Below are 17703 nucleotides of genomic sequence, written 5' to 3' on the forward strand. Positions count from 1 at the left end.
TAACCTTGCTAACCTGTTTGCCATGGGGACCCTTGTCGAATGCCTTACTGAAGTCCACATAGATCATGTCCATCACTCTGCCCTCATCAATCCTCTTTGTTACTTCTTCAAAAAACTCGATCAAGTTTGAGAGACATGATTTCCCATGTATAAAGCCATGCTGACTATCCCTAATCAGTCCTTGTCTTTCCAAACACGTGGAAATCCCGTCCCTCAGGATTCCCTCCAACAACTTGCCCACCATCGACATCAGGCTCACCAGTCTATAGTTCCTGGCTTTTCCTTAACACCTTTCTTAAACAGTGGTACCATGTTAGCCAACCTCCAGTCTTTCAGCACCTCACCTGTGACTATTGATGATACAAGGGGCTCATAAACACTATTCAAAAGTTGATATAGTTTGAGCAATGTCCACACTACTGATTTTCACTTAAATAATTTAAAACTCTAGATGCTTCATTCTGTGTGTTCCTTGCATTACGTCAGGACATTTGGAACAGGGCAGTATTATTGCAAATATATATAAGGGAAACCAACCAGTTAAAAAGGGGTCACATTTCTGTGGTAGTGTAGGAACTGTTGCAAGTTTGCACTTTGGTGAATCAGACTGGTCTCCCATCTGTGTTAAGAACCATTCCACACTACTCCCCACTAACCATAAGAAAACCAGTGTCTGTGTCCACATATAAAAGCAGAGATGTACTACTAAGACTTTATAAAGCTCTGGTTAGGCCCCATTTGGAGTACTGTGTCCAGTTTTGGTCCCCACACCTCAGGAAGGACATACTGGCACTGGAACGTGTCCAGCGGAGATTCACACGGATGATCCCTGGAATGACAGGTCTAGCATATGAGGAACGGCTGAGGATACTGGGATTGTATTCGTTGGAGTTTAGAAGATTAAGGGGAGATCTAATAGAGACGTACAAAATAATACATGGCTTTGAAAAGGTGGATGCTAGAAAATTGTTTCTGTTAGGCGAGGAGACTAGGACCTGTGGACACAGCCTTAGAATTAGAGGGGGTCATTTCAGAACGGAAATGCGGAGACATTTCTTCAGCCAGAGAGTGGTGGGCCTGTGGAATTCATTCCCACGGAGTGCAGTGGAAGCCGGGACGATAAATGTCTTCAAGGCCGAGATTGATAGGTTCTTGTTGTCTAGAGGAATTAAGGGCTACGGGGAGAACGCTGGCAAGTGGAGCTGAAATGCGCATCAGCCATGATTGAATGGCGGAGTGGACTCGATGGGCCGAATGGCCTTACTTCCACTCCTATGTCTTATGGTCTTACACAGCAACAGGAAGGACCCAGTTAGCTTAGGGTGGGCGGGGAACTATCCCAGAGAGTACTTCCTAAGGTGGTGAGATTTAAAATAAAATCATTGTTTTATAGAAAAAGGAACAATTAGCATGAAATGTATTAAATTCTATACTTCAGAATTTGTACGATTATATATAAAGTTGTAAACATTGCTTGAATTGCTTAATCATACTTGTGTCAGAAAGAGATAAAAGTCAGCTTTTCAGAAAGAAACTCCTGCATTTGGTGAATCAGCTGAACTTAGTATGCATTTTAAAAGGCACGTGACAACTTGGGCCAACATTCCTGGACTAGTCATAAAGAATCAATTCACCTGGGGTTTTTGTTCCTGATGATTACCTAGTGATTCAATGGCAAGAGAGTGTGTGTGGGGGTACTGGCAAGAATGGAATAAGTTAGCTGTGATCCATCCACAGGCTAACCCAATACATAATGAATGGCCAGTTGGGCAAGATATTTCAGAATCCTTCAAACCCAGACAGCATACTCCAGCAATCTTGAAGACTGCATGTGTGCTTAGCTCACTGACAGCATTCTCACCTTTCAGTTAGATTGTTATGGCAATACATTTCAATACAATGCATAATTTCAGGCTGATACATGCAACATTAATAATGAGGCAGTACTGCTGCATGAAGCATTACAACAAATCCCCACTGACCAGAACAAGTGGATGCAAAAAGGTTAGAATATATTATTCAAAAAAAGGAGTTCTCCTGGTATCTTGGTCAACAACTCCCCTTAATCAAAAACAAATAATTTGGTTATTCATTCTATTGTTGACTCGAGAAATCTCGCTGTGCGCTAGTTGACTGCCATGGACAAAGCTAGAAATTACATTTCAGAAATAATCTATTTGCTGCAAATAGATTATTTACAACATTCTGAAGGATATAACACAAAAACAAACTCTTTGCTTCTACAATAGGAGGTTAACTACAAAATTAAATAAGGATCAATAATCCTTTCTACTTTTCAAATGCTATTGACATCATTGCTATTAGTTTGGACTCAGAAGGGAACATCGGAACTTGAGTTTCTTCATTGTAAAGGGATGTACATTTCAAGGACAGATCATTAGCATACAATGACAGCATTTCTCCATCTCATGTCTTTATCACAGGATGGCACTCCTGTTATAACACAAGTACCCACCTCATGAGCCAGGCACTTCTCTAGGAGCTGCAAGTAAGAGCTTATATTTTCTTCATCTGGTCTGGACACCAGCAGCTGAGTGCAAACTATGAAAAACAAAACAGACAAAATGAAATATGTTCCAGATTAAAATGCATGAAAAAAAACAATATCTGCATTATTTCACCCTCTCCTCTGGAATGCCCACTGCCAGAAACTCTGGTACAGTGCACCAATGCACAATGGTTCCAGAAAACATAGGATAAGGCTATTATTGAGCAGTCTAAATGACAAGCCAAGTGCACCATGAGAAAGTGCACCCCTGAGGAAGCTGCTTAGGTTTTGAAGTCAGCATATTTGCTGAAGAATAAAAGAGAAGGGATAAGCATTACCACTTGGAGCTCTGGTGAAAGAAGGAGTTGGAGTAGAATATAAAGGCAAGAGTTTTGGTTTCAACACTGAAGAAAGGAGGAGATAAAGCAGTACAACCGATACTATGGAGCCTGTTCACGATTAGGAAATTTGCAGACAAAAACTGATGAGTAGTTGATAGTGAAGAGGATTGGTATTGATTTCAGGAAGAAGTCAATGGCATAACTTTGCTCACTCAGGGGGTCGATGCGCGAATCTGATGCCACAAAACAGTTTGGGGGCTTGTTACTGAAATCAATCGTGGAATTCTCAAAATCTGAGTTTGCTGTTCTTTCATCAACTAAACTACAGGATTCTCTTCTGTTACAGGAGAAAAAGTATAACAACAATGAAATAAAATTATAAGCTGGTGAGTATGATATCTATAGATAAAGTGTTATTAAAATAAATGTAAGTATTGCATAGCTATGTTATGGCTGGACCATCTATCCCTTTTAGAGAAAGGAATGAGCTATCAGAATTGCATAAGGGTACATCTGGTGAGTAATTTTTAGATATTGTTCCAAAGATGTTTTCAAGTAAGCCTGCAAGCTCTCCATAAGAATCAGGGAGAAAGGTTTCGGAAGTACAAAGGCAGTAAATTAAACTGTGTGCACCAAATAAAGGAGAACTTGCTTTGGACTTCAAGGATTGAATCAACTCTGCATTGAATTCTAGTTTCCCTGCTATCGGAATGATGCTGTGAATTGAAAGGACGTTGCTGGGGTTAGAAATACAGGGAGAGGCTGAACAGGCCTGGACTGTTTTCCCTGGAGCATCAAAGGCTGAGGGGTGACATTATAGAGGTTTATAAAATCCTAAGGGGCATGGATAGGGTAAATAGTCCAAAACTAGATGGAATAAGGTGAGAGGGGAATGATTTAAAAGGGACCTAAGAGGCAACATTTTCATGCAGAGGGTGGTGTGTGTATGCAATGAGCTACCAGAGGAAGGCGAGGAGGCGGATACAATTACAACATTTAAAAGACATCTGGATGTGTATATGAACAGGAAAGATTTAGAGGAATATGGGCCAAATACTGGCAAATGGGACAAGATTAATTTAGGATATCTGGTCGACATAGTTAAGTTGGACTGAAGGGTCTGTTTCCATGCTGTATATCTCTATGACTATCAGGCAAACACAAAGTCCAACCTATTTAACTAGCTTGATATGGTAACCAAGAATATTCAATCAATGTGTTACTATCAGAGGATGCAAACATTAGCGGTAAAGAACCACAGACAGAGGGGAAGATTATGGAAATTCAACCCAATGTGACTGTTCCATTATTAAGCATCTTCTATTCATGTCAATTCTCCTCATAAACCCAGTGTAAAAGGCAGTGTTTCATAAATGATTGTGTTGCCAAGTTCAGGCTAATACACTGCATGCACAATCTGGCATGTGGAACTGCAAAAGATCATCATTGCTAACAATCTTAAATAGATTCTCAGTCACTCTCTTTCCCAAGCTAGAATATGTTTCCTGGTAAGGAGACCTTTCCGAGATGATTGAAACTTGATTGTTCCCAGCTAAATGCGAGTCTGAATCATACATCGAGATTGGAGGTTATTATAGTGTGAGATTTAGCACAAGCCACTTGTTGACAGCAAGCAAGCAACTTTAAGCCTTCAGGATTAGAGAGGAAGAAGTTTCCCCTGCTGGAATTGTGGCTTGGGTTGTGGAAATACAGCTCACATTGAATTTGCATATAGGCCAGTCAGCCCAGTGGGTGCATGCTAGTTTTTATGCTCCATATTAGCCTTTTCCAACTCTTTTTCTATCTACATTTCTAATTTCCCTTCTCCTTCATAAACTTGTCTAACTTCATCTCAAATACAAGGTTATCACCTCCATTCATCAGGATATATTCTTGTCAGCCATTGTGGACCTGATGGGCAGAATGGCTTCCTTCCATGTCAGATATTTCTAATTCTCTTTAACGGTGAGCTATGAAATTTTGAACAAACTGGAGGATTGGAGCAAGGACAGCAGTTCGACTAGTGTTAAAAAGTGCCATCAAGATGTGATGGAGACATGGATTAGGGTTTCAACACAAAGAGGGAACATATAGACAGAATGGAGCAAAGGTTGAAGAGGTGGGAGAAAGCCAAATTTGGGATTGAGTAGGACAGGCATCCTCTGGGAAGGAGACAGTTTTTTTCATTAATAAAAATAATTGTTCATGGCGAGTTTGAAGTTATGTAGTTGCATGATGGTGAGGTGTACATTAACTGAAAGCATTTCACAAGTATCTTGATTAGGGATAGTCAGCACGGTTTTGTGAAGGGTAGGGTCGTGCCTCACAAACCTTATTGAGTTCTTTGAGAAGGTGACCAAACAGGTAGATGAGAGTAAACCGGTTGATGTGGTGTATATGGATTTCAGCAAGGTGTTTGATAAGGTTCCCCACAGTAGGCTATTGTACAAAATGAGGAAGAATGGGATTGTGGGAGATATCGCAGTTTGGATCAGTAATTGGCTTGCTGAAAGAAGACAGAGGGTGGTGGTTGATGGGAAATGTTCATCCTGGAGTCCAGTTACCAGTGGTGTACCGCAAGGGTCGGTGTTGGGTCCACTGCTGTTCAGCATTTTTATAAACGACCTGGATGAGGGCATAGAAGGGTGGGTTAGTAAATTTGCAGATGACAGAGAGAGAGCCTTTTTCCAAGTATGGTGACGGTGAGCACAAGGGGGCATAGCTTTAAATTGAGGGGTGATAGATATAGGACAGATGTCAGAGGTAGTTTCTTTACTCAGAGTAGTAAGGGTATGGAATGCTTTGCCTGCAACGGTCGTAGATTCACCAACTTTAAATACATTTAAGTTGTCATTGGACAAGCATTTGGACGTATATAGAATAGTGTAGGTTAGATGGGCTTCAGATTGGTTTGACAGGTCGGCGCAACATCGAGGGCGGGGGGCCTGTACTGCGCTGTAATGTTCTATGTTAATAACTGAGTGGGCAGAAACCGAGCAAATGGAATTCAATTTGGCAAAGGGAGATTATGCATTCGGAAGGGCAAAAACAAAAGAATACTCAGTAAACAGGAAAGCATTGAAAGGGGCAGAGAAAGTAAAAGACCTTTCGGTGCGTGTTCATCAGTCCCTGAAGGTGGAAAGAAAGATAAATAAAGAAGGTGTATGGGATGCTTTCCTTCACATGGCAAGGTATTAAATGAAAGAGCAGAGATGCAATGTTGGAGCTAAACACGTTAATGTTAGGCCATAGGTAGGGTTGTGTAGACATTGCAGGAAGGACAGAAATGTTCTGAAGAGGTTACAGAGGAGATTTACAAGAGTGTTGCCAGGGTTTAAAAACTGCAGGTATGAGGCAAGATTGAATACGTTAGGGCTGTTTTCCTTAGAAAATGTTTTTAAAAAAAAAATCAAGGTGGTCTGACTAGAGTAGACAGGGAAGAGGGCTTCTCCTAGCAGAGGGGTCAATCAGCAGGGGCACACATTTAGGGTGATTTATAAAAAGATCAGAAGGCACATCCAGAGAGTGACAGATTTCTGGAATTCCCTGTATGGTTTGCGGTTGAGGTGGAAACACTCAACTCACTTAAAAAAAAGAATCTGGGATCTGCACCTGAAATGCCGCAGCCTGCAAAGCAGTGGACCAAGTTCTGGTAAGTGGGATTACAATGGATGTTTGTCAGTTTATTTAGCTGGTGTAGACAACGTTGGGCTACATGGCCTCTGTGCTGTAACTTTGCTCCAGTTCTATGCTCCTTATAATGGAATAGCCACTTTGCCTACATTTGCTGTAATTAACACTTGCAATGATCTACAAAATCAAACATAGAGGCCCTTTTCAAAATTGAGCCAACAATCACAAAACAAGTTTGTCATATCAACTCGCTAAAAGTCCATTTCACCCCTCCAAATGCCAAAGATGCTGGTCCTTTCCAAACCCCCTGCAATGCTCTTTTGCAGGCAAGATGGTTAAAACTACAGAACAACCTAAATACAGAACTAGGAAATAAAAAAGGCCGAGCCTTGATCTCTGTCCACCAACGTGCAGTAGGACTGGGATAACTGCATAAACAGTTTTATCCAATACCCTCACAGTATTCTCTTGATCGTATGACGTACCACAAGTCAGCGCTGTCAAAATCATGACTGTGGAAATGGCAGACAAAAGAAAACTGTAGTTTGTAATCCTATTAGAACCAAAACATGAACCAAACTAAAAAGAGACATGTTGAAATTTTTCACCTTGCTCTGTCAGGACCGGAGTACAAACTATGTACCAAACCACTTGTATTCATATTTCCTCTTATTCCGTTACTTTCGGAAACTCATTTGATTTTTGAAAGCATGGACCACTGTTTAAATCCTTCTTGATGATTCCCAGCCCTCCACAATTAAAACGTTAAGAACTAACCTTTTCCCATGACTCTGGTGAACTGTCCAGGAATATCACCTTCAGATACAGGAGCTGCGGCTGACTCTCCATCGCACGTTGACACGCCCTGGGTCTGAAAGCCATCAGACGTAGAATCCTTCTCGGCAGCTGCTTTGGTTGTTCGACTGTCTGTGCCCAGTCCAGGTATAGTATTGCAGGAGTTATTGGGGTCTGTCTCATGACCCTCTTTGGGGGTCATTTGAGGTGTTGTATAAGCCTTGATTGGTGTTATAATTATCTGCTGCAGCTCCTGAAGAGCATTGCGAAGATTTCCTCCCTCGAGAATGTCCTATTGAAAGTATAGTCAGTACTCATTACTTCAAATCACTGGGGTCTTTGGATTATATACTGGAATGATTTTCAATAATTTAATCATGATTTTGCAGATGTTGAATTTCTTATGTTAGCACTGGTGTTCTAAACAAATTAATATTTGTGCACACATGACTTGCGTGAATTACAGCAAGTCAGAATAGAGCTAAATCTATGTAGAATCACAGTTGCTTGTGACAGACCTGGAGTTTACCCAATATTGGGTTGATGCTCATTTTGCTGAGTTGCATAGGTGAGGTCTCAGAGGTGTACCACAGGTTTACATAATCAGTTTAAGACAGGTTCAAACCCAAGTCCCATTCTCAAAGAGCAAAGTAGTACCCACTGTTACCTATTAATATCTACACTCCCACCAACACTGCCAAGTCTTTTTGAAGATCTGATGCATATGCAGAAATAATTTGAAATTTAGCCAAGTCTACAATCCAAGAGCTGATGCAGACAAAACTACAAATTCATCTCCAAACAAGTGTTACACCTCTTGTAGTGTGAGCACGTCAAACTGTCAGACCAAAAAGATTCCTGGTCTAACAAAATCTGTTAACTTTAGCCAGGACAGCAATTAGAACATTACAATGGTGTTCCAAAATGATGCCTAGCACTGTGTACCAGCAAAAGAAAATTGCAGGAAGGGAAACTAGCAACTTGTTATTTACATGGTATTGTCTCACAAAGAATTATCAACAAATAGTGCACTGGAGAAATATGGACATACAAAAATTTTAAATAAAACTCTGCCACAGGTTTGCCGATTTGAGACATTTCACATAAGTTTTATAATAGACCAGTCAATGTTCCATAACTGAGTTTACTGAGGTGTTGTAAACAATACACTTGACTCAAAACAGAAGTTGCTGGAAAAGCTCAGCAGGTCTGGCAGAATCTGTGAAGTGAAATCAAAGTTAATGCTTTGGTTTATAATACATTTGACTTCACTGATATTATGCAGACTACTGATAAAAGCAATAAACACCTCATATTAGGAGATATTCCTAACAGGGTTCATAGGAAATCAGAAACTCATACATTGGGATGAAACAAGCAGATTTCAAACAGGAGTATTATACCGGAACAATGAGCTGTACAGTTTCCCTTGACGTTAATTTTTATTTTTACTTGCTTTTATCATGACTACTGAGCTTCAGTCAGGAGGACACTGCTCATCAAGCTCTCAAATACTGTGGTGTCAAGATGCAAAGATAGCACGAGAAACATTTCACCAAGAACACAACTCATCTTGCCAATATTCCTCAAATGCTATGGCTCAGTGCATTACTATGCCACACGTTGCAGTAAGATTCAATGCCAAGACAGCATTACTACTTAATCATAAACAGAGTATTGCAATTAGTTCGGTGTTTCTTGGGAGTCAAGCATCGAAGAAAGGAATTCTTGCTTTTGATTGCTCTCCAATGCCCCTTGCAGAAAAATGCACGCGAACACCAGATATCAGGATCAAGAATAACAGCAACAGCAACATTCAAGATGAGTGTATGATGTTAATATTCAAAGTCTGAATTAGGACAATTGGGAAATATGTCAGAGGCCTGATTTTGTCCATAAACTTATATCTACTACTTGCAGAGGGCAAGTAATTGGGGAAAAAAAAACTTACCTTTTCTAAGGATTTCAGTACACCCTGTCGCTCACGTAACTTCTGAATGCTCAAGGCTATTTTATGCCGTGCTCCCTTTGTGACATTCTGCATAAAGATATAGAAAAGATGTTTAATGAGTTAGAAAGTAGAAGGAGAAAAGATCAGTGAAAAATAAACAGGATAAGGAAAGAAGGGAAAGAATTAAATGCAGTGCTCCCAAATTTTAATGGTTTTTAAATCCTTATTTGAGCAGCCTAAATCAGCCTGAATGCACCATCCCAAAAGGTACTGCTTGTATAGCTTTTCATCTGCCCTGACCAAGGTCCTTGGTGCTAAAAATATTTTACAGCAGAAGATTTTAAGTATGTTACTTCCATCATTTGAGGTTTAATTGAGCCAATTATAAATTGTTGTACAGTTCTGGTCACCCTGCTAAATGAAGGACTTTATTAAATTGGAGAGGGTTCAGAAACGATTTACTCAGGTATTACTGGGATTGGAGGGTTTGAGTTATGGAAAGGCTGGGACTTTTCCACTGGGGTGAAGGAGGTCGAGGGGTGACCTTAGAGAGGTTTAAGGTAATGAGGGGTACGGATAGAGTAAAGAGCAGTGCTACCTCTTTTCTCCAGGGTAGGGGAGTTCAAAACTAGGGGACATATCTTTAAGGGGAGTGGGGAAAGATTTAAAAAAGGGGCCTGTAGGGTAACATTTTCACACAGTGGGTGGGTGATGCGCAGAACAAACTGCCAGAGGAAGTGTACAGGAAGATGTAGGTTCAATTAAGGTACATGACCAGGCAAATTTTAGAGGGATGTAGGACAGATGCAAGCAAGTGGGACGAGTTTAGTTTGGGAAACTTGGTCGGCATGGACAAGTTGGACTGAAGGGTTTGTTTCCATGCTGTATGGTTTTATAAAATGATAAAAGACAAACCTGAGATTCTAGCTGGTGTTCGGTCAGGGTCATCATCTCCTCATAAGTTAGCTGAGAGAAGAGGGATGCATACTTGTGTAGCCGAAGACTTTTTAACCAAGTGGGCACGTCTGTGAAGAAAAAAAAGGAATCAGCAAAATGAAAGCAAAGCACATGCAAATGAAACAACCAAACCACCTCCCAGGCTGAATGACAGGATACAGAAGCAAGGGTCTCGGTATTGGATAGGGTGTGCAGAGGCAAAACAAGAGAAAGTGAGAAAGCAAATAATACATGTGGATTTGAAGCCATGCCTCAAAGCTGGAACTATTTAATTAATTCTAATTCAGTGAAGTCCAGTTCCCCAAGGAAAGCAATCACAGAACAACTAATAGAGGCCATAAAGATCAAAATAAGTGAAGTGAGGGAAGCAATTTAGACTTAACCAAACTCATCCTTCCATAGATATGCAGTCACCATCAATAACATCCATTCGCCTCCACTTAAAAAAGACTACTTAAAGCATCGATCAGTGTTAACACTTCAGGTCAATGACCTTTTATTGCAGCTTTCTTTATATTGCTTCATGGGAGGTGAGCATCCTTAAATAAAGCTGCATTTATTGCCTCTCTAATTGCTCTGGAGTAGGTGCTGGTGAGCTGCTGCCTTAAAAATGCTGTGTCCCTTGGTATATTGGGACATCCACAATGCTGTTAGAGAGGGAGCCCCAGGATTTTGACCCAGAAATACTAAAGGAACAGTGATACACTTCTAAGCCAGGATGGTGAGTGTTTTTTTTGGGGGGGGGGGGGCAGGAAAGACTAGCAGGCAGTGCTGCTTTCATAAAGTATACAATCCCTTCAGCAACTCATTCTTTCCACCTAGTTCCATTTTTATTTCAGATCTTCAACAATATTTCGCTTTATGTGTCCAACTAACCAATTCTTGAACTGGCCTTTTCATTATGCCCTTATGCTCCTGCTCGAAGTTTAAATTTAGACTGGTTTCATCACTTCCTGATAGTCCTCTGATTTCGTAATCATGGTGCTCATTAAATTATACCACTATAAACTGAAATTAGGCTAGAGAGAAAAAAAAATCTGATTTCTACAGAACAAATGGCATGAGATTCAGTGGTGAATGCGGAAGAAAAGGCTATTAATCATAAATAAACCAGGCTCTTTTGGATGGTACCCCCTCAATCACTTTAGATACATTAATGCTGCTTTAAGCTTATGCAGATTGGCTGCTTTGATGTCCTGCTAATGCAAACCAGTCCGTAACATGACTACTGCATTAATGAAGTTTCCCTTAACATCCTTTCTTATTTTTGAACCGGTTTCTTGGAATTAGGAATCAGGAACCTTCACAAGGAATAAGTTCACTTGATCAGCTAAAATCAAATTCCTCCATGATCGCTAATTTTTAAGATTTCTATTTTATAAAAGAAAACAAACTTAATTCCTTCTACATTTCTCCACTTAAATTAGTGGTATGTGAAATTATTGTTGCTTCCTAGAGCTTTATACAGTAATTTTGTTTTAACTAGCATCTGAATGCCAGGACAACATATTACACAAACTACATATCGCATCATTACATTCATCAACTTCAACTAAGTCCTACCCAAGATAAAACATCCACAAGCTCATTAACATATAATATACATGAACATAGCTAATCAAGGTAGGAGATACAGCAAGTTGAGTGGATGTGAGCAGCAAATTAGAGTCACAAGGAGATTAAGTCAGTTAGACCGTGGCAGATGTGATACAATGTGGGGCAAGTGACAGGTACTTAAACTTTAAACCAAGACAGGCAAAATTGGAATATTTTCCTAATGGCAAAAGATTCGGAAGGAATTTGGGTGCTTGCTCATGCATATAAATCACTAAAAGCTAGTGCGGAACAGCTCGAATTTTGTATAGCACCTTTAGTGCAGCAAAGCATTTCAAGAGAATGCACAGCAGCATGATCAAATAGAAAATAACAAAGCAAAACAAAAAAGTGGTATTAGGATAGTTAAGACATCATGGTTGTGGGTATGTTCGCCAAGCTGGCAAGTTAATTTGCAGATGTTTCGTCCCGTCTGGGTGACCTCTTCAGAGCCTCCTGCGAATCGCTGCTGTACTCTCTCTTCTGGAATTTATTTAGTTCAGTTTCTGCTGCATCCGGTTGCTTGTTGTAGTGGCCGGTATATTGGGTCTAGGTTAATGTGCTTGTTGATGGAGTCCATGGCTGAGTGCCATGCTTCCAGAAATTCTCTGGTTGGCCTTTGTTTAGCTTGTCTTATGATCATTGTGTTGTCCCAGTGAAATTTGTGGCCCTTGTCATCTGTGTGTATGGCTACTAGGGACAGTTGGCCGTGGCGTTTAGTGGCTACTTGGTGTTTGTGGATGTGGTTAGTGATTGCTAGTTGCCTGCCTGTTTGTCCTATAGTGTTTTGTGTAGTCTTTGCATGGAATCCTGTAAATTACGTTAGCCTTGCACATGTTAACCGACAGCCACACTCAAACAACTCCTCACAGGATAAAATACCCTATACACGTCATGTGCACAGGAGGTTCCAAAGCACTGAACTTGTCACCTAGACAGGGGATGAAACATCTGCAAATTAACTTCCCAGTTCGGCGAACATACCCACAACCACGACAGTTGGCACCTGAGCTACAAGTCTTGATGCAAACATTGAACAGTTAAGACATTTTGAGGAGAATTTTAAAAAGGGGGAAACAGGACTACAAGAAGGCAATTCCAGACTGGAAAGCTAGATATGAGAGAACAGAAATCCACTGGTGAAGCAGTGAATGCTCAAGAGGCCAAAATTGGAGTTAAGATGCAGTGACGGATACAGTTTCATCAAAAGGCTCACAGAATGTCAGTTTTGTATTTCAGCTTCCTTGATATAAAAGAGAAGGAAGACTTCCTGCAGTATTTAAGAGCCTCAGCAAGATCTCAACTAAAAGAGTGCATTCAATTTTAGATGTTACATTCAAAGTTTGTGCGAAGATTTGTAGCTCGGGTGCTCGTTGTTGTGGTTCTGTTCGCCGAGCTGGGAATTTGTGTTGCAGACGTTTCGTCCCCGGTCTAGGTGACATCCTCAGTGCTTGGGAGCTTCCTGTGAAGCACTTCTGTGATCTTTTCTCCGGCATTTATAGTGGTTTGAATCTGCCGCTTCCAGTTGTCAGTTCTCAGAACAGCCAGGGAATTCCTAGGAGGCATGACACTCATCCACTGATTAAATCAACAAGCACATCGACCTGGACCCAATATACCGGCCGCTGCAGTGGACAGCTGGAACTGACAACCGGAAGCGGCAGATTCAAACCACTATAAATGCCGGAGAAAAGATCACAGAAGTGCTTCACAGGAGGCTCCCACCTAGACAGGGGACGAAACGTCTGCAACACAAATTCCCAGCTTAGATGTTACATCTCAAGAGAGGTCTTTGGGCAGAAATATGAAAATAATATAGAGAGGCTTAAGTTAAATTTATGGGGAAGTTACAAAACTTGGCTCGCACCACCTTCACCTCGTTAAGTCTAGTCGATTAGAGGAGGATATTACAGAGGTAATGTGACATGACACATACAAAGAAGGCATTTCGTCTGGTGAAATTTTAGGTTGAAGTGAGGGACTACTTCTCCATATTGTAATAGGAATCCTTGAATTTCCTCCCATCATATCTGGGATCAAGACCAACACAGACTTTTATTAAATGGCTATCAAAGGATATGGAGCAATGACAGATAAATTAATTTTAGGAGGAGGAATGACATTCTCCTGTTCCTGACACAACCTCCAAGTTACTGCTTAATCAGCATTTCAGGGAGAAAGTGAGGACTGCAGATGCTGGAGATCAGAGCTGAAAAGTGTTGCTTGAAAAGCACAGGTCAGGCAGCAAACAAGGAGCAGGAGAATCGACGTTTCGGGCATGAGCCCTTCTTCAGGAATGAGGAAAGTGTGCCAAGCAGGTGAAGATAAAAGGTAGGGAGGAGGGGCGTTGGAAATGCGATAGGTGGAAGGAGGTTAAGGTGAAGGTGATAGGCCAGAGTTGGGGTGGGGGCAGAGAGGTCAGGAAGAAGATTGCAGGTTAGGAAGGTGGTGCTGAGTTCGAGGGTTGGGACTGAGACAAGATGGGGGGGGGGGGAAAAAGGGAGGGAGGGGAAATGAGGAAACTGGAGAAATCGGAGTTCATCCCTTGTGGTTGGAGGGTTCCTAGGAGGAAGATGAGTCGCTCTTCCTCCAGCTGTCGTGTTGCTATGGTCTGGCGATGGAGGAGTCCAAGGACCTGCATGTCCTTGGTGGAGTGGGAGGGGGAGTTGAAGTGTTGAGCCATGGGGTGGTTGGGTTGGTTGGTCTGGGTGTCCCAGAGGTGTTCTCTGAAACGTTCCGTAAATAGGAGGCCTGTCTCCCTAATATAGGGGAGGCCACATCAGGTGCAGTAAATGATGTGTGTGGAGTGAAGGTGAATTTGTGGCTGATATGGGGGGGTGGGGGGGGGGAAGAAGAGGTATGGGTTGGTGGGGGGGTGTGGACCTGACGAGGAAGTCCCCACTGGTCCTCACCTACCACCCCACCAACCTCCATATACATCGCATCATCCGTCGTCATTGCCGCCACCTCCAAACGGACCCCACCATCAGCGATATATTTCCCTCCCCTCCCCTCCCCTATCAGCGTCCGAAAAGACCATTCCCTCCGTGACTCCCTCGTCAGGTCCACACCCCCCACCAACCCAACTTCCACTCCCGGCACCTTTCCCTGCAACTGCAAGAAATGCAAAACTTGCGCCCATACCTCCCCCCCTCCTCCCTTACTTCCCTCCAAGGCCCCAAGGGATCCTTCCATATCCGCCACAAATTCACCTGCACCTCCACACACATTTACTACAGCCGCTGCACTCTACTTTCGGAACATTTCAGAGAACACCTCTGGGACACCTAGACCAACCATCCCAACCACCCCGTGGCTACACTTCAACTCCCATGGAGGTCCTTGGACTCCTCCATCGCCAGACCATAGCAACACGACGGCTGGAGGAAGAGCGTCTCATCTTCCACCTAGGAACCCTCCAACCACAAAAGGGATGAACTCAGATTTCTCCAGTTTCCTCATTTCCCCTCCCCCACCTTGTCTCAGTCCCAACCCTCGAACTCAGCACCACCTTCCTAACCTGCAATCTTCTTCCTGACCTCTCCGCCCCCACTCCCATCCAGCCTATCACCCTCACCTTTAACCTCTTTCCACCTATCGCATTTCCAACACCCCTCCCCCAAGTCCCTCCTCCCTATCTTATCTTCGCCTGCTGGACAATTTCCTGATTCCTGAAAAAGGGCTCATGCCCAAAACGTCGATTCTCCTGCTCCTTGGATGCTGCCTGACCTGCTGCACTTTTCCAGCAACACATTTTCAGCTCTAATCAACATTTCAGTCAAGGACTTTTCTCCACTTTCTTTTAATTTGTAACATACATCTTTCATTAAGTTGATGCAGGTACCTCTGCTTGGAAGTCTTTTTATATCAATTTGCAGTTGGGGAAGGTAGGGAGGAGGAAAGAGAGGTAGGGAGACAGAAAAAAAGAAATTATGCTTTGGTGTACCTAATCTTTCAATTTTACCACATGTATCAGAATGGGGAAGGGAACAGATTGAAAAATTGTTGGCAACGTTAATTTGAGATAGAATAAAAAAAGTGATTCATTAGTTAGAAACTAAAGGTCAACGCACCAACCCACTGGCACTGCAACTCTCAACCCACCTAAAAATAATACTTCCATGACATAATAGCTCATGACTGTAAATATTGAATGCAACCTTCAAATATGGCCACATATACGGATTCCTGAACAATTAATTTTATCAGAACTGTGTTTGCTGTAAACACTCAATTTTACACGGATTATCTGACAGCAAACTATTGAATCGAAACAGACAATGAATGTGCTGTAAACTTAAAATTGCACCGTAATCCCATATACAAGAAAATCTTAGAGCAAGACACACATTACTCTTTTACTACCTAGCTCTGGCCAGACACTGGCAGCTGCCCAAGTTTAGTCAGGTGAAAAAGGTTGCAGTACTAGTAAAACTAGAGGAAAGAAAGAAACAACATGGAACAGCACAAACATTTGAGAAAAATTTAAGTGAGCTTCTTTAGTGTGTAAATTTGGATTTTCATAATTTGCTTGTGGAGCCTCTACCATTAGTACAGTTTCAGAAACTTGTTATGTTAGGTGCATGAGTTCTTCAACATGTTGCATTCTGAACTACAAAGAAACTCAAAGACATCTTTACAGTTCCAAACCAGTCCTTTGTCTTGACATTGCATTTAGATCTAAATGGCACTACAAAAGGGTAACGCGTGTCATAAATAAGTTAGATATGAAGTATTAAGAACTCTACATATTGGCATACTTCCAAATCTTACTCTAACACATTGGCACCAATCCACAAAAGAAGCTTGGGTGATAGCACGGAGAGGTCTGAGTGAAGAATAGGTTTTGTCGTGTTCAGGTTTTATTAATTCAGCATTTAGGGAAGGGAGCTTGTCAAATGATTAGTTAAAATCTTGACATTTCCTACATTACAAGTCACTGGTTTTACCTAAACTGCTGTCTACTTTTCAGAAAACTCCTAACACACTTGCTGTCTTGAGGAACCAGAAATGTAACTGACAGTCTCTTGATATTACCACTAATATTACTAGGTTAGGCAAAAGTAAATAAATTCCATACTTTGAGACAGTACTGCGAATTGAGGATTATAAAGGATCATTAAAAAAAAGGATACGAGAAAACATTCATATTTTGAAGCATCCAAAATTAGAAACATAGAATTTTAAATTGTGTCACAAACCAAGCACATAGATCCGGCAATTTATGAATGTCATTTTAACACCTGGATGGGTTATTATCTTGTAACACCTCCAGACATTTAAAGTATTTGACAGCAAAGATATACAGAGGAGAAAATATAGGCAGAGAAACAGAAATAGATTTGTATATGCTGGACTCTAAGCAAACAATTTCAGGTAATCCCATGGGACATCAGAAAATAGTGTTAGTGATACACATCCTGTTTACTTGACACACCCTCCCTGATTTTATCTGATCCGCCATACACTACTCTGGACACATTCTACACTAAGAATGAACACTTGGTTGAGATGTAAATGTAGCCATTTAAAAAAAATTATTTTATTTATCAGATTTTTAAGTACCTCACACAAAATACAAACAAAAAAACTGAAAGTGCACAGATACCACTGGTGATTTTGCTATGTGCTAAATTCTGCCCCAAAAACAACCAGAACAGTCTCACAGTTCAATGACCCACCACTGGAAAGGAGCTCAGGATCTGACTTGCCCAATTTCCTTTCCTTTTGCCAAATAGTGAGTTAACAACATTTTTGAGCACGAGTCTGGATAACTATGCAGGTGAATATCAATAGCTGCCATGATGCCTTATTTCAAGACCCATCAACTGCTGTACATTAAAGTTCCAAAGAACCAACTTTTAGATAGGAGCTTACTTTAATGCCAAATCTGTTTGTTCCAACAGAATATTCAAAGAACAGTG

The 17703-nt window shown here is 41.4% G+C and overlaps 1 protein-coding gene across 4 annotated transcripts in view; it reads right to left on the reverse strand.

Annotated features, from left to right (window-relative positions):
- samd4b (sterile alpha motif domain containing 4B) overlaps positions 1-17703 on the reverse strand; it is a 91086-nt gene that overhangs the window by 15607 nt on the left and 57776 nt on the right. For all 4 annotated transcript variants that reach the window (XM_072549561.1, XM_072549564.1, XM_072549562.1 and 1 more), the window contains 4 exons: positions 10145-10254; positions 9230-9316; positions 7261-7570; positions 2477-2562 (listed from right to left, as the gene is read on the reverse strand). In XM_072549561.1, the coding sequence (XP_072405662.1) occupies positions 2477-2562; positions 7261-7570; positions 9230-9316; positions 10145-10254 (593 nt within the window). The remainder of the gene's footprint in view (positions 1-2476; positions 2563-7260; positions 7571-9229; positions 9317-10144; positions 10255-17703) is intronic.

Source organism: Chiloscyllium punctatum, chromosome 29 (assembly GCF_047496795.1).
Source record: "Chiloscyllium punctatum isolate Juve2018m chromosome 29, sChiPun1.3, whole genome shotgun sequence".
Taxonomy (NCBI): domain Eukaryota; kingdom Metazoa; phylum Chordata; class Chondrichthyes; order Orectolobiformes; family Hemiscylliidae; genus Chiloscyllium; species Chiloscyllium punctatum.